This window comes from Talpa europaea, assembly GCF_964194135.1.
Source record: "Talpa europaea genome assembly, chromosome: 8".
NCBI lineage: Eukaryota > Metazoa > Chordata > Mammalia > Eulipotyphla > Talpidae > Talpa > Talpa europaea.
The window spans coordinates 110132124-110155684 of record NC_140075.1 but is presented as its reverse complement, the minus strand read 5'-3'; the positions used below and the strand labels follow the sequence as shown (position 1 = coordinate 110155684).

The 23561-nt window shown below is 48.9% G+C and overlaps 1 protein-coding gene across 1 annotated transcript in view; it reads left to right on the top strand.

The window, feature by feature from the left end:
* The window catches only part of ADCK1 (aarF domain containing kinase 1), a gene marked incomplete at both ends in the record, with an annotated part of 92610 nt that overhangs the window by 51281 nt on the left and 17768 nt on the right, over positions 1–23561 (top strand). Inside the window, 2 exons of the mRNA XM_084240587.1 lie at positions 6968–7126; positions 18236–18394. Coding sequence (XP_084096713.1) covers positions 6968–7126; positions 18236–18394 — 318 coding nt within the window. The remainder of the gene's footprint in view (positions 1–6967; positions 7127–18235; positions 18395–23561) is intronic.

Here is a 23561-nt window from a genome sequence, read left to right as displayed (position 1 = left end):
TCCTGAGGAGGGCCAGGAGCTCTGAGAATGTATGCAGGAGGCTTCTCTGAGGAGGTGACATGTGAGCAGTAATTTACAGGATGAGCAAAAATTATTACAATATGGAGGGGGAAAGGGAACCTGTAGGCAGACCAGATAGCATGTGCAAAGATCCTGTGGTGGGCAGGGAGAGGGTGTGCTGGACAGAAGCCATCTGGTTGAGGTAGAGAGAGCTGAGGATAGCTTGGGAGGGTGGGGTGGGAGAGGTGGACAGGGCAGAGCCTGTAGGTCCTGTTCAGGATTTAGGTCCTGGGATGTTGGAGAAGTGCTTTAAGCGGAAAGAAGTGACATGATCAGCATATGTTTAGAAAACTCCAGAAAACTGCTGTGGAGGGTGGATTACTGGAGAAAGGAATGTAAGTGAGTGGGCCAGTAGGAGGCCTTTACAGTGCCTGGGAAAAAGAGGAACCAGAATCTAGAATTGCTGACTCTTTGTCCAGTGCTCTCCATTTTACCACCCTGTCCCGCTGCTGCTTTGGGTCCTCTGTAGGCTCTATTCTAGACCGTATATGGGCTTTCCTCAACAACTCTGTGGGTACAGTGGCATCAAAGTCCCCATTTTACAGATGGGCAAACTGCAGCACGGGGGTTATGTAACTGCCTTGGGGCACTGTGGAGCCAGAATCTGACTCAGCTTGCATCAGAACCAAGATGCTTAGGGAGCAAACCCTCACACCCATGGCCCGAGGGTGTGGCTGCCCCTGGCCTCCTGCTTCTCTTTCTGTCAGCTGCTTGTCCCCATCCTGTAGAAAGATAAGCTCAGTCTGACCTGTGATGCCTTCACAGAGCCAGGGGGCTGATTACCCTGTACCTGGAGGCTCTTTGCAAATTGGTAAGAGTTGAACATTGTGCCAGCCTCCTTGCAGGAATCTAGACAGGGACACTTTGGTAATTTTGGGGTTGACCTGAGTGACGAAGGGCCTCAGATTCTGCTGTTGACCCTTTGTTCTGGCTTCCTGGCTTGGCAGTAGTAATGGCTAATGGCTCTGGAAGAACTGACAGTTTGATCCTTCAGGACCCCAGAAAGAACACACATTCCATGGAAGAAAGGGTCTGTGTGTCCTCGAGCTGTTATTGTCATTATTATTTTTTATTATAATAAATTGCTCTGTGTGGGAAGCTGAGGGTGAGGTGCTCCCACCTTGAAGCAGAGCAGCTGTTGGTGTGGAAGGAAAGAGACACATGGACGCTTTGTCCTCTCTTTTGACCCCACATAGTGAAACAGGAGGAACCCTCTTATCTTGGGGCCCTTTGAGATTGGGGATGGGTAGGAGGCCCTGTCTCCTACAGACCCTGCTATAATGCAAGTGTGTTTTCAGAGAGGCTGTTCTCTCTTCCATTAGGATATTCTGCTGCTCTGAGTTCTCATGGTGGCCAGAGATGGTGTCTGTTTTGTTGGCCCATGAGGCTGATATGGTTTCTGCCATGGGATGGGTATTTAGTGAATATTTGTTGACTGGCTTAGGCTAAGGAATGAAACTTCATTTTGTTTCATAGATTAATTTTGGGCAATAGTAGTGGCTGGAGCACTGTGTTGAGAAAGGTTCTGAGGCATCATCTAGGCCGAGTGGCAATGAATGCTGGGATTGATTAGTGATGTCTGGCGTGGGTGTGCTTGGGGTGTATTAGTTGCTATTGTTGCATAACCAGTTATCCCCAAACTTAGTGCCTTAAGATAACAAACATTTGATAGCTAATGATTTCTGTGGGTCAGAAATTGTGACCTGTGGGATGGTTCTGGATCAGAATCTCTCACGAGGTTGCAGTCAGGAGGTTGGCTGGGGCCACAGTCATCTGAAGACCTGAGTGGGAAAAGGATGTGCTCCAAGATGACTCATCCTTGGTAGAGGCCTTGGCCCCTCACCACCTGGACCTGTGCACAGGCTGCTTGAGCATCCCATGACATGGCCACTCACTTCCTCTCGAGCAAGTGATCCAAGAGGCAAGGAAGATATCACAGTGACAGAGAAATCATTACCTATCAAATGTTTGTTATTTTAAGGCACTAAGTTTGGGGGTAACTGGTTAGGCAACAATAGCAACTAATACCTTGGAAGACGTACACGATATTTCCTCCAGTATGCTGTTTGTTAGGAGTGGGTCGTTAGGGCTAGCTCACAAAGGGCAGGAGGAACACTCCACTTCTCAAAGGGGCAAGTATTTAAAAGCTCACAAACATATAAAAACCTCCCAGGGGAATGAGTGTACAAGCGCCACCACTTTGCTGTCCCTGTGAGGTACAGGAATGACCCTGGGGAGGTGGGTGAAAGCCAGGCATGAAGCAGGAATTGCAGCAAAATGGGGTATCAGCTGGAATGGCAATTGTGAGATAGATGCAGGGGTGCCTGAGGCAGGACACCAGGAATGGCATCAGAAGTGGGGAAGGTATAGTGGTTATAGTGGGTTTTCCACTCAAGGCAGTGGTCAGTGTTTTGCAGGGCCCTAGCTAGAGAGAGCTGTCTTCCACCTTGGGCTGGGGGCGGGCAATTTCCATGCCATCCATTCCATTAGCCTGCAGCCCATCAGGCTGCAGTAGATGGCAGCTGACTCCCTACCAGGGGTGGAGTGGGCCATTTGAGAACCCGAGAGCCAGATGTTTGCTGCTGATGCCATGGTAACCTACCCGGTTCATGCTGGGCAGTCTCCCTAGCCTAAGTGGAACTGCCTGGCCTTGGCATCCAGGCCTGCATCTGCCTGCCTCAGGGCAGGCTCCTGTTTTCCTCTGCAGCTGTCCAGTTCGGGGTCTGTTCGAGCATTGTCTTATGGTGATGCAGTTTCTGTACCAGGCTAGGGCTGATGTGAATGAATAAGGGGACAATAGGATGGAATATTTCAAAGTGGAACACCTGGAAAAGTCGAGGACATCCCCCATCCTGTGACTGGTAGACCAGTCCCCAGCAGGCTGGGCCTCAGGCTCTTGTGGGACTGGCCAAGATGCTCAAGCAAAACTTCCCCCAGGAGTCACACTGTGGCTTCTCCAGAAGCTCCTGACTTCCTGTCACTTTATTTTGGGTCAGATGACTTTGGCCAGTGCTTGGTTGCTCACTGTGGCACTTTGGATACATTACCCATTGGTGGGAGTCTGTGCAGCTCACTTTCTGGAGAATCTGTCCTTAATTCCTGTGCTGGGTATGATGTCATGGGGTTTCCAGAGTCCTCGACCTCAGCTGAAGCCAGCTTGCTGTGGCCAGCCTGAGCCCCTGGCCTGTGAAGTCCCCCGAGGATGACACATTGCTTGCCCTTCTGATGTTTTCCTGATCATGAAAAACCAATCACACCCCGCCTTCCATATACAAACACATACCCTGGAAAAAAATCCAGACCATGCAAAGCTAGAGAAACTTTTTTCCTGATTATTTTTTCCTTTTTCAGCAAGGACATCGATATATTTGAATCATGTGCCGACAGTAATTAAAAAGCACATAACTAGTCATTTTAAAACGTAGTTGTTTTACTTAATTGATTTTGCTGCCAGACCCAGAGGGAAAAAAAGGAATCGGGAAAGAAAGCTCAGAAGAGAGACAGGTTTCTGCGGGCCTGGAGGCAGCGAGGGCCATGCTGGACTCTAATTGCTGCAAATGCTGCCCTTTGTTTCTGCTAATGCTTTTCTGCTGAAAGGACCAGGGACCAGGCCTGATGGCAGGGGGTGGTATTTGTTTCAGCTGGATGGGGGTATAATTCTGCTTTTGGGACAGGGTCTATTTTCTTTACTATCTATCAGTGTAAAGCACTTCCACCGAACATTTTGAATCAAGGTTCCATTTAGAGATACTTTATTCATATTTAATTACAGGCTGCAGCACCAATCTTTAATTACCTTTTTTATAAGCCAGCTAGGAACATCCACTGGCAATCAATTATTGTTGTGTGTTTGTGTGTGTATGCACAGGAGGGTGTGGGTGTGTGACTGGCTTCCTGAGAGAGGGAGAGGGTAGCTACAGGGGGCGCAGGGGAGGGGGTGGGTGGGCAGGGGAGGGGGTGGAGTGGGGTGTCTGCCTGTGCCTGGGTCGTGGTACATCCATTTCTCATGCCTCTGCTTCTCTGGTCAAATTGGGGATTTGGGCACATCCATCCTTTGCCAACTCAGGGCACTGAGTTGGCAGCTGGGCTTGGGTGGTTTCTCAGGACCCTCTCATCCCCAGTGGGAGCAGGGGGATATGGGAGGCTGTCCCTGAGGATACAGCAGAGCAGGCTTCCTCTTACCTGGGAGAGTGGGATATGCTTGCCTGACCCTTTTTCTCCTCCTCCACCCTCCATGCGCTGGCATTTCTTCTTGCCCCACAGACCTCGTTCATGCCTTGTCACTCTTGGTTGCGATGAATGACTCTGACATCCTGCAAGGTACTGACTTGGAGACAAGTGTCTGCAGAGAATGAGCACATGTTCCCAGGGAGCCAGCAGAGACTTGGTGTGGGGGTCACATGACCTCCAGATCCCTTTGCAGGGGAAGATTGGGCCATTTTAGCTGCCTGGGAGGTGAGGGTCCAAGTCCACAGCTTTGCCCCAGAAAATGTTCTCTGTGGTACTCCTTCTGGAACTTCCAGGGTTTTCCAGAGGAACTCGGTGTTGGCCTCATGATGTAATGGCTGGGAGTGTTGCTCAAGCTCTGCCTTCCCCCTAATCACAGATCCCTGTCCCAGCAAGGAGGTGGAGAGGGGATGAACTTCATACTTCTTGGGGGTGTTCTTGAGGGTGCTAGGCACCCTTCCCATGCTGCTTTTGTCTTTCCCAGCTGGGGCCAGAGAACAGTGTGACAGAAAACAAATCAAACGGATTTAAGCAAATAAAAGAACCATAGGGTCAGCGTTCAGTCATGGCTAGATCAAGGGGCTCAGCTATTGTGACCAGGGTTCACTCTGTCTCTTGACTTTGCTTTCCTCTTTGTTGCTACTGTGTGACTCTGGCAGCTCCAGGCTTGAAGTTCAATTTTTAACTTCAAGTTCAGTTGAACTTGAGCAGAAAAAAAGAATCCCTCTCCTACAGGTAAATAAAAGCAAAACAGTTGAATCTGATTGGACCAGTGGGTCATGTGTCCATCTTTGAGCCAATCAGTGTGGCCCTGGATATTCAGGGTTCTGACGGCCAGGCTGGGGTCTTCCCCCCTGGGGTAGCAGGTGGAGTCCACCTTGGCAAGTCCCACGCATGACCTGTGCTTTTACCGTTGAGGCCTTTGGATTAGTAGGACTGTGGGAGCAGGAGGGTCCAGTCATTTCAAAGGGAATTAGGGTTGATTCAATCCTTCTCCAGTGGAGAGACGTGTGGATGCAGCCCTTTAACAAGTCTTTGTTTGGCACTAGTTCCAGCCCTGTTCTGGGTGCAGGGAATTTAGTCCAAACATAACAGACAGAAATCCCTGCCCACTTGGATCTGATGTTCTAATGGGGCTTCTAGGGATTGTGGTTTACTTTGGCTAATCTAAGCTGGAGTTCAGGATAAAGGGTTCTTGTGTGGAGAGACCCAGGGTGATTGGGATGATTGACCTGGGAAGAATCTGACCCTCAGGGAGCCTAGAATTCACAAAAGAGGGGAAAAAACCAGTGTGGGGTTGGGGAAGAGGAGAAGTAGGTGCTGGGAGGGGTGCAGATAACCCAGTGAGCAAGGAGGACAGGGAAGCCAGTCCATACCCACCCTGCCGTGACAGAGGGGTGGGCCCCTCCTCATGTTGCTTGGACCTTTGGCCTCTGCAGAATGTTGATAAATGGGATGGAGTTTAGTGAAAACCACAAAAATGATGACAGAGCTGGAGAGAGTGATTTATGAGATGAGATTAACAAAGTGATGGTGCAGCCTAGCAACAGGGGGAGGGGATGGTGGTTGTGGTCATGTGACTTCTGAAGTCCAAGGGGGAGGAGAGGGCCTGAGGGGTAGGACAGAGAGGCTGCTGCAGAAGTGGGGGACAAAGAGAGGAAGGGGGGCATGGACTGAATGGGCCTCTGCATGGGGGGATGTGAAGAGGAGGACAGGCCTGTGACTAATAAGACAGAGACTGTGTGTGTGTGTGTGTGTGTGTATGTGTGTGTGTGAATGTCTGGACTTTCCAGAACCGTGAGGCTATACAGGGGCTTTAAGAAATGGAGGGGGAGAATTTTAGCCTTGGCCAATCCTGCAAGAGGCTTTTGGGGGCCTCCTTCCCATCTGGTAGAATATATCTGGACTCTGTAGGTGTGATCACTCGAGTTATAAAGAATTTTTCCTTCAGAATAATTGGCATGGCATTTCCAAGAGGGAGGGGAGGTTGGAAGAAGGGACGAGAGAATGAAGAGTAAGAGGCATCCTTTCCATTTCATGGAGGAGGAAGGCATAGAGAGGACAGGGTGTCTGCTCAGGCCACCTTTGGGTGGCATTGCAGGTGGGAGGAGAAAGGATCTGGCTCGCATCCCTGGGGTCTCTCTTGGGTGCGTGGGCTAAAGATGGATTTGGGGACTCGTGTAGAGGCTGCTGCTCAGACAGGAACCAGAGCTGGCTGTTGGGTGTGGAGCCTCCAGCTCCGTATTCTTTGAGCTCCCCAGGGTGTTGGAATCGAAACATCTTCTATCTGATCCCTTGTGCGGCCCGGGGCTCAGCTTCTGTTAGCTTTTGATCACCCACAGGTGAGACTCCCAGATACACACTGGTGGATAATTGAAAGGGTGGGTGATGCGTAGTTCTGAACATTCTGGACAGCACTTCTTGGCCATAGACGGAGGGGGTCATGAGGGTCTCAAGCCGCTCATGTATGCGAGCAGGCTCCGTGCCTGTTGTCTGTGCCACTCCTTCCGTGTTCCTGGTGTGGCTCTCGGGCAGCACAGGCCGGCACTGGCCAGCACACTGCTGATCGCGGAAGTCAGGTTGGGCTGGCTCTGGCCCATCCTCTGGCCCATCCTCTGGCCCACTCTCAAGCGATTTAGTTGTCTTCTCAGCAGCTCTGTCCTTTCTCCATTCTTGACAGATCCACGATTTGTTCGTGAGCTTCGATGACACCCCTCTGGGGGCTGCCTCCCTGGCCCAGGTCCACAAGGCGGTGCTACATGATGGGCGCACTGTGGCTGTGAAGGTCCAGCACCCAAAGGTGCAGTCTCAGAGCTCCAAGGACATTCTTCTGATGGAGGTGAGAGCCTTCCCCTTTCTCCCTCATCATCCTTATTTAGTGTGTTCCTGGGATCCAGGCAACCCCCCTGAAACTGGTTCATGGCTGAGGGTGGCGCGTGGCCTGTGAGCAGCAGTGGGAGAGGACGACTTGGGCCATGACAGAGGAGGAGTCTCAACAAAGCCATGCCCACAGGGCCCACGACTGGGTCCATCACTTCTCTGGATTTGCTCCTGGGAACTGTCTGTGTGTGGTCTGGGCACATGCTGAGCAGCAACTGGGGTCAGGGGCACCTCAGGGCATGTTAAATGAGACAAATCAAAGGTGATTTCTTGGGAGTAGAACAAGTTGCATCTTAATTTGTTAACAAATAGCAAAAGGGAGCGTGTGGTCCACCAAGGGATGTGAAAGTGACAGGCCGATCACAGAGAAATATTTCTGCAGATTGTTTGCTTGACTGATAGTTGTTTTGAATGAACAAACTTGCTTGCCGAAAGTGGCCCTGGGGACAGCTCTGGTGGGGAGTGGATCTCTGTCTTGTTCTAGCTCCATGTGTGGAGCAGCCATAGCATGGGGTCAGCACCCCCGCCCAGCCCCAGCACAGAGGAGCCTGCACGCCTCCTTTTCCTTTTTCCCTTCCTCACTTTGGACTTGGAGTTTATTCTTTTCACTCCCTTTCACTGCATGACACTCCCAGGGGCCGGGAGGAGGGAGGGTTGAGGCTGGTGGGGCTCCAGCACCTGGTGGGAGCTGGGCTCGCGGGAGTGGTGAGTGTGATCTCTATTCCCAGGAGTGGCCCTGCCTGGTGGAAGAGACAGGTCTGCACGTAAACAGCCACAGTGTGGGACATGAGCGCAGTCAACCATACTGTGGTGCTGTGCTGGGGTCAGTGGGGTCGTTGAGGGGCTTCACCCGGGAGCTGGTGTTTGAGTGGACTCTTGAAGAGTCCAAGGGACAGCCGGGCAGGGGCTTGTGTGAAGGGCCTGTGTTGGGTCTTAGAGGACCCAGGTGTGTTGGGAGGACTTCAGCTAGTTGAGGTGGTATGAGCTGGGGCAGGAGCAGGTGAGGCTGGGCAGGTAGGCAGGGCAGACAGGGTGCAGGGGTGTCTTGCCTTCCAGGGAGGGCTAGAATGGCGTACATAGCAAGTACGTATTTACTATGGACCTGAGCACATCTGATTTCCTCCTGTAGTCAGTGGGGAACCATTTAAGAATTTTAATCAGGGGAATGTCATGATCAGATGTGCATTAGAAATAAAAATCTGTTGGCAGTCTGGAGGATGTATGGAAGGCAGAGAGACTGTAGCCAGGGAGACTAATTGCAGGGCTGCGGCACTGGTCTGAGAGATGTAACGGTATGAACCAAGGCGGCGTAGTGGGAGTGGAGGAGAGGGCTGGACTCAGGGCGGGCTCATCAGGACTTGGTGACCTGCTTTACTTGGGGTGGGGGCAAATACTGGTGGAGTGAGGAGGAAGAGGAGATTAAAACAGATCTTTGGTTTCTGGCTTAAATGATTAAGCCCGGCTGCCTCTAGCCAGGTATATCAGTCAGGATGCAGCTGGGAAAAGGTATTTCAGAGGGAATTTAGAACAAAATGGGGCCCATGGGGGATGGCATTACTGAGCCGCTGAATGGGATGGTGAGGCAATTACCAACAGGAAGCAGGAAGCTACTGCCACCCTCAAGGTGGGGGGATGGAGAGAAGATGCAGCTCTCTGGGGCCTGGGAACTGGGACCACTTGGTGGAAGCTGAACCACAGGGACTGGCCCCTTGGGAGCCGGATCACAGGTGTCAGGTCTGTCCCCTGGGCCATGGCAGTTGTTGGAGCAGCAGATTTTTGCCTCTTGTCCCCCAGTATCCCCAGGTATCCTGTAGCATTGCCACTGGCTAGACCTAACTGGAAGCCTATTGGCAAGGGAGCCTGGGAAATGTAGTTTCCTCTGAGCGTGAAGGGGTTGGGATGAATAGCAGAGCAAAGTGAAATGGGTAGTGGAGCAACCAGATGGAGTATGAGATTACAGGCAGGATTTTTGGATCAGGATCTCTCTGCAGTTCAGACTGGAAATGCAGATTTAGGATTTGTCAGCAAGGAGATGGATAATAGCTCAGTCTGGGGAGGTCTTGAGACCATTCAGAAAAGATGAGAGAGAGAGAGAGAGAGAGAGAGAGAGAGAGAGAGAGAGAGAGAGAGAGAGAGAGAGAGAGAGAGAGAACATGAGCGTGACCGCCTGTGTGCACGTGTGTGAAGAAAGCCCTGTGAGGAGCATCATCACCATCATCTGGGGGTGTGTTTTGGAGGGCGAGTTCCTGCAGGGAACTGAGGAGGCCTGCTTCTCTAGGCCTTGGAGAAGAACCAGGACAGGACAATGCTACTGTAGCCCCTGAAAACTGACACACAGAGAGCATCCTGTCTGCTATCTGAGCTGCATAGCGAACCGCCTCAAAGCATAGTGGGTTAACATCATAGTCGTGTGTTTTGCTCATGAATCTGCAGTCTGGGCGGGCTCGGCAGAGAGGTTCATCTGTTTTACTAGGGCCAGCTGGGGTACCTTGCCGGCACTGGAGGATCTACTTCCAGGCGCTCACTCGTGTCAGGCGAGTTTTTGCGGCTGTTGGCCTGGAGTTCAGTGGGGATGTGGTCCAGGCCTCTGTTCCCCTCCAGGTCGGTGTCTTCGTGACTGTGCTTCCTCCCATCATGGCGGCTGGCTGCTAGGAGTGAGCATCCTGGGAGAATCAGGCTGGAAGCACACCCCAGCGGTGGGACCCAGCGTGGCAATCACATAACATTCTTCTTCCCGGTTCTGCTGATGGATCCCTGAGATGCCACCTCCTAGGAGTGGCATAGTTCTAGAAGAGTTTAGAATGGGAGACACTGCTGTAGTCTTAGGGAGATACACTCTGCCAGGATCAATGTTGTCAGATGGTAGATTAGATTAGTGAAGTTCTGAAAAGGATCCTTTGGCTTCGGCACATTCTTGGAAAAGTGGTGAGAGTGGGGTGGGTGAAAGAGAAGGGAGGCTCTTACCTGGGGCCAGTTACCTAGAATCCTCTTTTCATGTTTAGCTTTGGACGGTGGTGGAGAGCGTAGCAGAGCAGAGCGCAGGATCGTGGCTGGGAGGGGTGAACAGGCTTGGAGTAGGGGGGAAAGCAGCTGGGGGTTGAGGGGGTTCAGGAGAGAGAAGAAACTGATAGATCAGGTCCAGGAGACTCAAGGGATTGGGGCTCTGAGGACACAGGTGAAAACATTAGTCTTTGATCAGCTCTTGTTTAAAGACCAGAGGAAGGTGGCAAGGCTGGGCACAGATAAGTGTGTGGGGCAGGGGGGAGGGGGAGAGAAAGTGGGCAGCTGAGTTGTTCCAGCCTGATAGCCTCTATTTTTTCTCTGAAGTAGGAGGCAAGACCATCTGCTGAGAATGAGGGGGTAGGAAGTGGCACTGGAGGCTTGAGGTGGGGGGGTGGGGGTGAAGGTTTGGAAGAGCTGCTGTATGCCAGGGAAAGGCAGCTGACCAGGATTAGCGTGCTGAGTAGCACTGGGCACCACTGGGAAACCTGAGATTTCTGGAGCACCTGTCAGGGCCTATGGAGCAGCCATAGCTGGGAGTGAACTGGGGTCTCAACGGTTGTCTGGGTATCCTGAGACCCATTAACCCCTCCTGGGTTGGGGGGAACCTGCCTATACCTGGCAGCATTGCTCCTCTTAGGCTGGGAGGACAGCTGTTGCCTTTTCTCTGCTCAGCCCCTCACTGGCTCCCTAAGTGGCCGTGGCCATAGGTCAATAGCATTAATAGCAGTAATAGAGGTATGGCATTTGCCTTCCTGAGATAAGCATCAATCAGATGCTTCTTTTGGGAGGTACAGCGTAGTGGCCATGTGTGGAGTACAAGTGGCTCCTTCCTGGTAGCTGAGAGTGAGGGCTGTGGTCACGGGGCATGTCAGAGACCCATACCCACAGCTTTCAGGGGAGAAGCTGGAAAGGTGACCCAAGGTCACCACCTCTGTGGATCAGCGAATGGTGGCACTGCCCTCTCACTGGGCTTGGTTTCTCGTCCCGCCTGGCCTACTTGATCTTGCTACTGTTTGGTCACCCTTCTCTGCTCTAAAACTAAGAACTGGGCCTCCCCGGTGCACAGTGGGTTGAGCTCAACGCTGTAAAGCTGTTTGAAGCCTCTGCAGCGTGGGTTCGATTCCCAGCTGGACAGGGAGATTCCCACATGGCGCAGCAGACCTCTCCTGTCATGCCTGCTGCTCCCCTCAGCAGGGTATTTCAGTCAGTCTGCCTGTTCTGTTTCCTGCTCTGTCTCTGGTGAATCCTCTCACCCTCCCATGCCTCTGGCCTGTACCCCAGCTATTGTATAAATAAAAAATAAATCTTAAAAAGAAATACCTAAGAACTCAGTAGGAAAGCTCATTTTACTTTATAGTTGAAATGAGGTTTTTATTGTTTTTTTCTTGAGTACAGACTCAAATGGTGTCTTGGTTTTAGAAATGACAACTATAACCCTTAGGTATTCTTGGCTGGAGAAGACTGATTTTTTCAGGAGCATTAGGGCTACCTTAGCCACTGGCAACTTGGCATCAGAGGGACAAATACAAAAGAGCTTCTTTCCGGCACCACCTGCAGGTGCTTCCTTTCATGCCAACTTCAGGTACCGCGGGCCCCATGCTTCTCTCCCACTGCCCACTGATGTCTCTCTAACCTCTCCAGTCCTGTGACTGATGACAGCATGGTCTGGGGAGGAAGACAGTCTGAGTAAAGTAGTTCATACGAAGGAGAGAGTGACTGATAGGCTTACCCTCTGGAAGTTTGCAATTTAAGAGGCGAGTTTGTAAGTCCAAACACATATCTGCTATATAGAGATCTGCAGGACTGAGACTTTTGAGGTTGAAGAGGGGTCGGGGGAGCTACTGGTTGTATCAGTTGGCTACAGGCATCAGAAAATCTACAAGTGGTATAAATGGTAAAAATCTATATTATCTCTCATTTTAAGACCTCTGGAAGTAGCATCAGGGGATCCAAGGCTGACTATTGTGATAACACTTTATTGTGATTTTTAAGGATACAGGTTTAAGGACCTAGGTTCCTTTGTCCTCCCCTGTGCTGTCTCAGCCTCCTGTCTTGTCCTTCTAAGGTAGTGCCCCTCAGGATCCTAAAGCAGCTGCAGCCATTCCTGCTATTACAAGTAGACGACATCCAGATGCCAGAGCAGGTCTGTTTGGCCAGAGGTGAGGCCACATGCCCAAATCTAACTCAGTCTTGGCATGAGAAGTGAGGTTACTTTGATTGACTTAGTCACTATCTCAGGCCAAGGCCTGCCTTCCTTGAAGTACATGAAAGGTGCACAGGGAGGTAGGGAGACAGCCTTAGGGGTGGCACCAACAGCATGTACCGACATAGTGTTTTGTGTCTCCCACCAACTTGACACTTCTTTTGGGGGAACAGAGATAGTCTCTGGGGGAGCCTGTTGCATGGGAGCAGAGATGTACAGGCTGATCTCAGTCAATGGTGTTTGATGAATCTAAAGGTGTTGGTGACTTTGCACAAAAGAGAAAGGCATAGCGAGGGTGTTTTTTAGCTTTGTCATTATCACCTGATATTGTCTTTTGAATAGTTGGGGCGACTCTACTTCCAGATGCACAGCCAGTGACTTTTATTGATTTGAGTGGCTGTCCAGAGTCAGACTAATTGGGCCCAGAGATTGGAGCAATGACTCAGCAGGAAGAGGTGCACTGAGAAGCAGAGTCCATCCGTCTGCTGTGGGCTGGCTTTGTCCACACACAGTACTTGGGAGCTGAGCAAGCTGGTCTCACTGTCATTCTAGCTGTGTGAGAACAGGTGGGACTCAGGTGGCCTGGGAGCTGGTGGTAAGACTGTAACCCCCAGGTCCTGAAAGTGCCATGCTGTGTCACTCCCTGTTATCTCTCAAGCTTCTGAAATTGACCAACACCTTCTTGCTCTGTCATCCCCTGAAGAGTCTAACTCATGGACATGTACCACGCCCTCTAGTACCACCATCTCTGAGACTGTCGTGTTGGGTGGGACTCTCTGATCTGAGCACCAGAGTCAGATCCACCATTTGTTGTCATCCTGCCCATGCTCAGGGTCTCTGAAAATAAAGACCTGTGACAGTTATGTTTTTGACTTTTTCTGAACAACATTTTCAGTGCATGCTGACTGTCATCTTGCTGCTTTTCTGAATGTGTTGATTGAAGAGTGGGTGGCTAGGTAATATTTGTGTTGGCACGGAACCCAACGGCTGATTTTATTTTTTAAAATATGTTTTGAACCTCCCAGAGATGTAGACCATCCCATGGAAACTTTTCTTCCCCCTATAATTCTGTTTTCTAAAAAGTGTGTACTTTAATAACTTATCAGAACAAAGATAAACCCCACGGACGGCAAGCTATTTACATCACTCTGAATTGATTTTCGATCCTTGTCGAACATCCATTTTTACCAGTTTGGATCCGTGCAGGCATTCTATTTAGTATTTAATGTTTTCCCATTTCTTTTATAATATATAATAACTTGATAACAGTAACTCACATTTCAGCTGCATTTTACAGTTTACAAAGCTCTTTTTATGCCTTATCTCAAGCTTCCTATTGTATTATTTGATAATGTATTGCATGAGCCAGGGCTGCATAAAGAAAGAAGGAAAAAAAACAACTAACAAACCCCTGGGTCCAAGTCCTGCATTTGAAATAACAAGCTCTGTGATCCTGAACAGTGCTTTGCTTCCTGGAACTGGTTTCTTTCTCAGCGAAATAGGCAAGAGGAGGAAGCCATGAGAATGAGTAGGTGGAGGGCTCCGCGGGTCTAGCCTGTAGTGGGTACAAATAATGATTCTTCTCCCCCTTCCCCACCTTTTTTTTTTTTTTTTTGCAATTATAAATAACAATCTCTAGTTTTCAAATTTTTAGGTGACCCTTGATTTTCCCATTATATTTCTGTGTGCCCGCAATTGATTTTTCCTCCCATGAGCTGTTTCCTCCTGAGAGCCTCCATTGACCCTATAGGTGAAGAATGTCATGTTCTACCATGAAGTATTAATTGTTCACTAAACTTTTATTAGTTTATAAATTCCAGATCAAGCAGATTCTCAGGAATTCTGAAACTATGTTTCCTGAATATTCAAAAGTAGTAATCTCTTCCCACCCAAGCCTCAGAAACAGAAAACTTAATCCGGTTAGATGACACAGATGTGAACATATAATTATCTCTGGGAGACAGACAGATGGGGAGAAGGCAGACCCTCTGAAATGTTTATTTGTTCATTCATTTATTCATTCACTCATTCATTCACATGAGTATTCAGTAAACATCTGCTGAGTGTTGAGTATGTGTCGAGCAATGGTGAAAACATTAGCTGTTGGGGGAAGTTTATGGAGAAGATACATTTTGGGAGAAAAATCAAAAAGTCAAGTTGATAACAACACCTGTTTTATTTTAGTTGATGGCATCTGTTATCAAAAAAGAAAACTTAAATGAATATAGTTATGGCAATCTCTTAAGAACAGAATTGAATTAAAACAGAAGGTAAACTGAGTTTTATTTTATTATCCTCAGTCAAGACAAGTCTAAAATGGCAGTAGCCCAAACCATTTTAGACCTGGACCAGGCAACTCTTAACTTTGACCCCTCTCCCACTCCCTTGAATTTCAGGAGTTTGGTAAACTCAATGCATAATGGTACAAGATGATGTGAATTTTCACTTTTCTGGATTTCATAGCTGACCTCAAGTTTTCAAATTGCAGACCTCATAGAGCTAAGGCCCACCAACTTCCATGCAAACAGACCTTCAAATATTTTTTTTGTTTTGTTTTTTAAAGATTTATTTATTTATGCATGTAGAACTGGGGTACAGGCCAGAGCTGCAGGGGGTGAGAGGATTCACCAGAGACAGGTTGGGGAGCAGAACAGGTGGATTGACTGAAATACTTAATGTAACATGGGAGTGACTCACCCACATTCACAGAACACTTTAGAAGCCATTTTACGAGTGCTGTAAAGTTTTTTGCCTATAAATTAGTTTACTAATTAGTTATTAGCAACTAATATCAATCAATGAAATATTTTTTATGATTAATGATATTAGGTTTTAATAACCAACAGTACTAGTAATGAATAATTATATAATTCATTAGTAACAGAAAGATCTTTAAAATGCCTTTAAGTACTATTGGGATATTAATGATAATTAAAAATTTCACAAATATAACAGTGAACATTCAATTAATGAGGAGGAGTTACTGTTTGGCCTGAAGCCGCATCCCCAGCTATAGACCCCACTAGGCTACACTTGGCTCCCTGCGTTTACCCACATCTGGCCCTGGGTAATTCCCTAGAAGGTAATCAGTAAATATTGGTTCAACAAATGAGTGACTTTCACTGTGGCGCCTTCTCTTGTCTCTCTTGGGCAAGAACCCCTGTGACTTAGGCTGGGACCAACTCTGATGAAGTTACTTGCCTGAGCCCAGAGGATGGAATTCAGATGCCTTGATGGCCTGTGGTCCTCAGCCCAGGCCAGGCAGGTGCCTGTTTCCTGTGCATCTGCTCTTCATCACTTGGGTGGCATCAGAGGGCATGGGGCGAGATGCCATGTCTGGTGGCTGCTGCACCCAGGTACCTGGGTCTGACAGATACCACTGGGCCCTGCTGCTGCCACCTCTCCCTTCTAGTCTCATGTGACACCAACAGAAACAAAACAAACTAAATCGATTATCATAAGGTCACAGGTCTAGCCCGTGAAAGGCTAGACAAGACTTCACAGAAATTAGACTGCAGCCAAATGTAATTAAAATGGGTTTTGATAGAAATTGAGTATAATAACCCTGAGTGGTGATTCTTTTAGAATGGTTTCTGGTACATCACCCAGGACATAGGGTTAATGGCCCTGCTTTCATTTTCTCTCTTTTGTATTGCATCTATCTAACCCAGCATTGGGCAGCTATCATAGGTCAGGACAAAAGGCAGCCTAAGGCAGGGCTTGTTGCTGGGGCTTGGAGTCACCTGGATAGTCCTTCTGGATAGATGGATGGTGTCTTAGTTCACCTACTACTACAAAATGCCATGAACTAGCTGGCTTAAACAACAAATATTTATTTCTCATTGTTCTGGAGGCTGGAAATCCAAGAGCATGGTGCTGACTGAATTGATTCCTGGCTGGGGCCAGGGGTGGGTGGGGGACTTTCCTCCTGACCTGTAGACAGACCCTTCTTCAGGGGTCCTCACATGACAGAGAGAGTGGGCTTTGCTCTCTTCCTCTTCTTAGAAGGACACATCCAATCATCGGGTCCCATCTTCATGACCTCATTTAAACCTAACACCCTCCTAAAGTTCCCACCTTCAAATGCATTCACACTGGTGGGGGGGTGGTGAAGACATCCACATAAGGACTGGGGGGGGGCGGGCATGGCAGATGGGAAAGGGCTCTTGGTAGCAGTAGGCCAGGGTTCTTGAATTCTCTTGCTCATGGCTGCTCTTCTGTAGCCAGGGATGGAGAGGGGTGTTCTCAGGGACCTTAGACTATAATTGATACCAGGAAGTACTAGGAGGATCAGTCAGGGGTTGCCCTAGACCTGACTTTGAACACCAGCACTTACAGGAGAGCAGGCGAGTTACCTTGTGTGCTCACCACCCACAATGCAGGCATAGCTCCCCTGTCCCTGCTGTCACCCTTGCCCTCCCACTGCACAGCAACCTGCTGTAACCTTGTGAGGCTCTCAGATCCACAGCCCCAGTGGTGGGGTTGTCTCAGAACCACATCCCTGGCTACCCAGGGGGCTCTGCAGATGACACTGGGCTCACGTCCTCTGCCAGTGATGCTTCATTTCACATCATTAAATTGACAGTTGAAGTGCTCAGTAAGTCTTCCAAAGACCCCTTTTTCTGTCACACCCTCTTCAAGAACCCACAGTGGGACAAATTGCCAAAGATCTGAACTTTTCATCCAATTGGTCAAATCCCTTCTCTCTTATTCCTATTGTCTTTCCCAGCCTTGTTTCTTTTCTTTTTAAAGATTTATTAAAAGATTTATTTATGCATATAAGAACTGGGGTGTAAGCCAGAGGTGCAGGGGGGTGAGAGGAGTCACCTGAGACAGAGTGGGGAGCAGAACAGGAAGATCTACTGAAATATACTGCTGAGGGGAGCAGTGGGTGAGACAGGAGAGGTCTGCTGTGCCATGTAGGTAGCTCCCTGGCTGGGGATCGAACTCACACTGCAGTGGCTGCTGATAGCTTGATAGTGCTGACTTTAACACCTGTGCCACCAGGAAGACCCAGCAGCCTTGTTTCTTAATTCTTTTTAATCATGATAAACGTTCAGTTACCGAACATAACAACTTAAGAAAGAAGCAAGACACAATTACTATTGCAGGGCCCTCTCAGTGCTGGTGAGTAGGATCAGACAAACCTGGGAGCAGGGAAGGCAGCAGTTGAGCTTTGTACTTGAGAGCAAAGTTCAGGGCTGGGCAGACCCAAGGCAAATGCTGGCCCTGGACTTCCTTGCTGTGCACATTTGGGAGAATCATCCACCCTCTTAGAACCTCACCTTCCTCATCTGTAAGGAGGGGGTGACAGGAGTGTGTGTTGGGTCACCTCTGAGTGACTGTGCAGACTGAGGCAGTAGTGCTGTGATTGTCCTCACTTAACAACCTCCATAGTCTCTTGGAAACTGCACCTATAAGCAAAACGACAGATAACCAGTTTGACATAGGCTCATTGACATAAATGAGGTAAGCTCTTGCAGTATTTTTCTGTTCACAAAGCATCATCAAATTTCCAAAAAAACACCCAGTACACGTTTAATAGCAAACAATAATTTGCACTCATTCATTTTCAAATCTGCTTTTTTCCAGTTCTCCTGGCAGCTTGGGGTTCCAGATAGGATGCCCTTCCATTGCAGGGTGCTCCACTCACCCCTGCTGGGACTATTTAGACTATTTGGGATGTGGGAGAAAACCTAGTTCCTAGAGTTTTTATCATCTTGGATTTAGAATACAGAGATGGGTTCCAGGAGGGCGGTTTCCCTCTTCACCCCCTGGGCAGCCTGGAGAGTTGTCAAATCCCAGATCTGGGTAGGGAATACATCTCCCTTGCTGACTGATGGGGTGCTTGGTGGATTTCAGGTGCTCGTCCTGGCTGTGAAGCAGCTGTTTCCAGAGTTTGAGTTCATGTGGCTGGTGGATGAGGCCAAGAAGAATCTGCCTTTGGAGCTGGATTTCCTCAATGAAGGGAGAAATGCTGAGAAAGTGGCCCAGATGCTCAAGCACTTTGACTTCTTAAAGGTAGAGGGCCGGGGGAATGGGGGCTTAGTGGTTTGGCAGAAGAGTACAGGGAGTACCCCGCACTCCCCTTCCTGCCCCTCAAAGGACTGGAATGTGGGCATCTGCTTCAGAGCCTTCTCTTTGAGGGTGAGTGATTCTCCTTGGTGATGCACATGAGCGACCTTGAAGGCTACTTTACAAAGTAATACCACATGCAGTTGTTGGCCTGTCAGTCAATCACACAGATGTTTATTGAATGATCTATAATTGCTAGACACTTAGCATCACCCAAGGGCCTGTAAGCCACAGTCTCTGCCTCCATGAGGCTGCATGATGATGCTGACATGCAGTGGTGGTGGTGATTGCTAACTCTTGAACTCGGGCACCTTTCTAACATTTTATGTAGATTATGCATTTATACATTTAATATACAGTGAGCTCCACTATTTATATAGCAGATGTGTTCTATACATAATTGTACAACAAAGATCAAAGGGCTGGGCCTCCCTGGTGGTGCAAGGGGTTGAGTCTCAGCACTATGAAGCAATCTGCAGCCTCTGCAGCAAGATTTCAATCCCTGGCCAGGGAGCTACCCACATGGTGCAGCAGACCTCTCCTTTCTCACTCGTTGCTCCCCTCAGCAGTGTATTTCAAAGTCAGTCTACCTGTTCTGCTCCCCACTCTGTCTCTGTGAATCCTCTCACACTCCTGCACCTCTGGCCTACACCCCAGCCCTTGTATGCATAAATAAATAAATCTTTAAAACAAAAAATTACAGGACTTATGGGGAAGATGGGGTCAGGCTTACAATACACAAAAAACATCACCCATGTGCATAGCACAAAATGAAAGAGCATTTCTGCTCTCTGGCTGTATTCACAGAGATGGGGTGGCAGAATGTGTCCACACTAACCACCCAAGAATCTTAAAGCTCAAATCCACAGAAGGAGAAGCCACAGCAGTGGTGATCATTGGAGTGTCTCCACACGTTGGTTTTGGTGGGAGGTATGACTCCTGGTGACACTTAGCTCTTTGAGTGAATTGGGAGCCAGCCTGTCTTGACACCCCCAGTACTGCGACTGGCTATTCCTTGGCTGCCATCATAGCCATGTACCCTGGACCCTCTGTGTGTGTCCATCCAGACATGCAGACTAGATCTCGTCACCCTGTCCCAGCCTTGAAGTTCCAACCACCAATTAATTGAAAACTTGGTTCTCTCAGACAAGTCATGACAACACATTAGCCTAATGCTGTGAAATCTTAAATATCTTTCCACGAGAATATTCCATTTCTTCCATCCCTTCATTCCACGTATACGAGGCCTTTCCTAAGCCTGTTGCTATGTTAGGAGCTGGGGGTTGTTTTGATGGGAAAGAGATGGTTGGCCCCAGCCTGGGCAGACTTTCTATCTCTTGGGGTGACTGCTGCTACAGTGCAGATCATTATATTTGGAGAGTGACTTGTGGATGTTTCTGTGATGCCCAAGAGGAAGCATATAATTTCAACCCAGTATGTGAAACTTAGAGAGGGCTTCTAAGATGTGTTGATTGTACCAAGGGGTATGTGATCTGCCGAATGTCTCTTCTACTGAACTGAGTAGTATCCAGGCCTAAGACACTGATCCTGTTTTCAGAGATGGCAGTCTTAGAGCAGAGAAGAGAACACTACAACCCAGCTTTTCCAACCTGGATGCTGGTGCTCATCTAAGGACATTCTGCTGCCTCTTCCCCGGCAGGGATCTCCTTGGAGCTAGAACTCTGAGCCAGACATACAGCACCATCTCCTCCACTGTTCCCATGGAAACAGCAAAATTGTCCCCTGGCTCGGGCCAACTAGCGTCTGCAGACCAAGACATGTAATAATAACAATAACACACATTTTTGAAATGAGGATGCCAAATGGGTAAATAATTAATGTAACAATTTGACCTGCTGCTTCAAAGCCTGCACACCATTCCTAAGACAGTCGTGGAATTAAGGCTCCTGGGTAATTAATTTTGCCTAAACATGTACAAACGGGAAGCAAATTTTGCACGGTGAACCTTGTTCAGCTCTTAAAACTGGAGATAGATTGTTTTGCACACTGGCACCCCTTCACAACATCTGTGCGTCATTAAGCCTCAGCGAAGAGTTTACCTCTCAGTGTGTGAGGCATCTTCCAGTGGGGTTTCATAACCTCAGCCCTGTGCCATAAATCTCTGAGCCAAGCGCTGAATGCAAATGTGGTGTTGGGGAGACTGAGAGAGGCGAGGGAGCAGCTAGGCCCATCAGTCAAGACCAGGCCACTTGTGGGTCTGATAGCAGATTGTGTGTATGTGCTGGGGGGTGTTTGAGAGGGAGACAGGACAAGCGGTGAGGGTTGTGATGGCACAGGGGTGGCTGGGACAGGGCATGAGGGAGAAGCGTGCCCCCACAGGGTTTGGGACCGGGAGACATGAAGTTATCTGTACGGAGTTCGGGGTGGGGGTGTCATCACCTGAGCAGAGCCACGCTGGGATTTATTTCTCAGTGCCAGGTAAAACATTAGGACTCCCCAGAAATCGTGGACCACTCTTTCTGAGTGGATGTACATGCTTTCGGAGAAACACCAGAGCTTCCTAAGAGTCACAAAAATGAGGAACCACTTAATCTCAAAGGTTAATAATGATGAGGTCTGAATGGTAGGAATATAAACCTGGGAGGCAGAGAGGTTTGTCCTGTGGGCTCAGGAGGACTGCTCCCTTTGGATGGATCATAGAAGTGTTTACTCAGAAATGATTACAAAATGCAAACCTGTTCCTGCTTGGTTTGGAGCAAAACTTGACATGATGACATGACACGGGGCCACGAGGGTGAGTGAGTGACTTGTCCCTAAATCACTGTGTGGTCAGAAAGGCTGGGGTATGTACGATAACTGGTAATCATTGACATTTTTACATGTTTACACTGTCTTAGACACATTTTAAAGTGCTTTACATGTATTTACTCTTTAATCCATAAAACATCCCCACAGGGAGGTGCCATTCTTAGCTCTCCATTGCCAGTGGGGAAACTGAGGCCCAGAGAGGTAAGGGCGCCTGGCCAGAGGTACATAGCTTCCGGATAAGAGATGGAGGCAGGCTCTGAAGGGGCAGCCTGACTCCAGGCCTGTATGCTAAGCCACCAAGCTGTTCTGCCTTCACAGCCATTTGAGGGTGAGGTCTGCTCTGTGTGGGCCTTCAGGCAGCACTCTCTCAGCCCTGATGTGTCTGAACCCTCGGAAGCTGCATGGCGGTCAGACGGCAGCTAATGTTTGTCCGGCAGGTGCTAAGTGTCTGCTGCTGTGTCAAGCACCAGGACTCCAAGGGAGTATTGCTTCCTAGTAAATGGCATCACCGTTTTCCAGATGGGGAAACTGGCACTCAGAGAGGTTATTACATTTACCTGTGGTTACACAGCTTGGATGGAGGTGGCAGAGCCAGGGCTCCAGTCTGATAGTCTGATTGTGGGTCTGTGTTTTGCTTCTCTTGGCTCCTGTTATGGGGGGACTGTGGCCCTGAGTGGTGGCCACTGGCCAGGGCCTGTCTCATGGGCATGTTGACAAGGGACAGGAGCAAAGTGGAAGCACAGGTACAGGGGCCAGGAACTAAGGCTTCAGGTTGTGCCCTCCTTCTTGAGATCAGGATTGGCTCCAGTGTAGAGGACAAGTGGAGTCTGGAGGTAGACCCTGGACCCATAGGTCCTGATGTCCAGTATATGACCCTACCTGTGGGGTCACCAGGTGCCTTGGCCATCAGCCTTCCAGGGTTTAGTTTTGCTTGGCAGGGGGTGACAGTGGGGGCTGGTTCTTCTTATTGCCTTGTTGAAATTTTTCTTTCATCTTATATTCTTTTTATTTTTTTGTGGGACCCTCTCTGGTGGCCAGGAAACAAACCGGCACTGCAGAGGCTGCGGGCAGTCTTGCAGCCCAGCACTCAACTGCTGCGCCACCAGGGGAGGCCCTCATCTTATATTCTTTTGATAAAAGTTGGGGAAGCAACTATGGGAAAATGTTGGTGTTCTGGGGAAGTGAATTTCACCTTGTATCCCCAACCCTACTGCCCACACAGTGAATTAAGGACAAAGCACTTGACCTCATGTCCCCATGTCAGGTTGCTCCTAACTAAGCAGGAACAGGTTTGCATTTTGCAACCACTTCTGGGTAAGCATTTCCTTCCTCCATCCATGGACAGCAGGCCTCCTGGGCCCCCATGAGAAACCCCTCGCTCTCCCAGGTTTGCTATTTCTGCCATTTCAGATCTAAGCAGAAACAAGAGACACATTTGGTTGTCAGACTAGGATGGCTGCACATGGAGGGAGCCTTGGGGAGAAAGCTGGAGGAGGGAAACCAAGCACACCCCTGAGGCTCGTTAACAATACCAGAGAGTCCCCAGCCTTTGGGTTTTCTCTTCCCATCTGAGGCACTTTCATGGCTGTTTTCCAAGTCACCCCAGGCAGACCCAGATAGGGGTCTGACCTCTCATCTCCAGAACCCCAGGTGCCCACTGCCAAACTTTGGTTTCCAAACAAGTACAAGGGAAGAACTTAACCCAAATTATATTCCTTCTATTTGGAAGCCCTGAACAACAACGGCAAACTTGCACTCGTATTTTTAAAGATGCTTTTGGAAAAATGCCAAGGAAGACTGAATGCCAAGCTCACAAAGTTAGCAGAGCTAGGAATAGGAAACCAGCCTCTTGACTTGAGGGCCGTTCTCTTACAGCTGGATGAGTTTTGTGGGTTGGTATGAGGGAAGTCCTATTTCCCAAAACATTTGGATTAGTTGCTCTTGTTTCTTTATTTGTAAGTGGAAATAAACCCATCAAATTTTTTTGGAAACGTGGCATGTTAAAGGCCCAATAATTCCTTGCTCCTGGCGGTGATGGTGGAGAGGAGTATTGTTCATTCATGTGGCAGCCCAGCAGCCCTGGGCTGCCCAGTCCCCTGCCTACTGCTGGGAAAATCTGTTCTCTTTTTGACGACTGGGTGTTCTGAGAGTCAGAAGGTGTTGAAAAATCTATCAGTTAGGAGTGCATTTGTTCTATTGGTAAGTGAAAGCCCAATTTAGAGTGTCTTAAAAAGGGTTTATTTTCCTCACATAGCAAAATGCTTGCAGCAGTCACCTGCTGATTTTGTCTTAATAGTCTGACAATCTCAGGACTGACAGCTTTGTGATTTTCTTGGATTTTTCC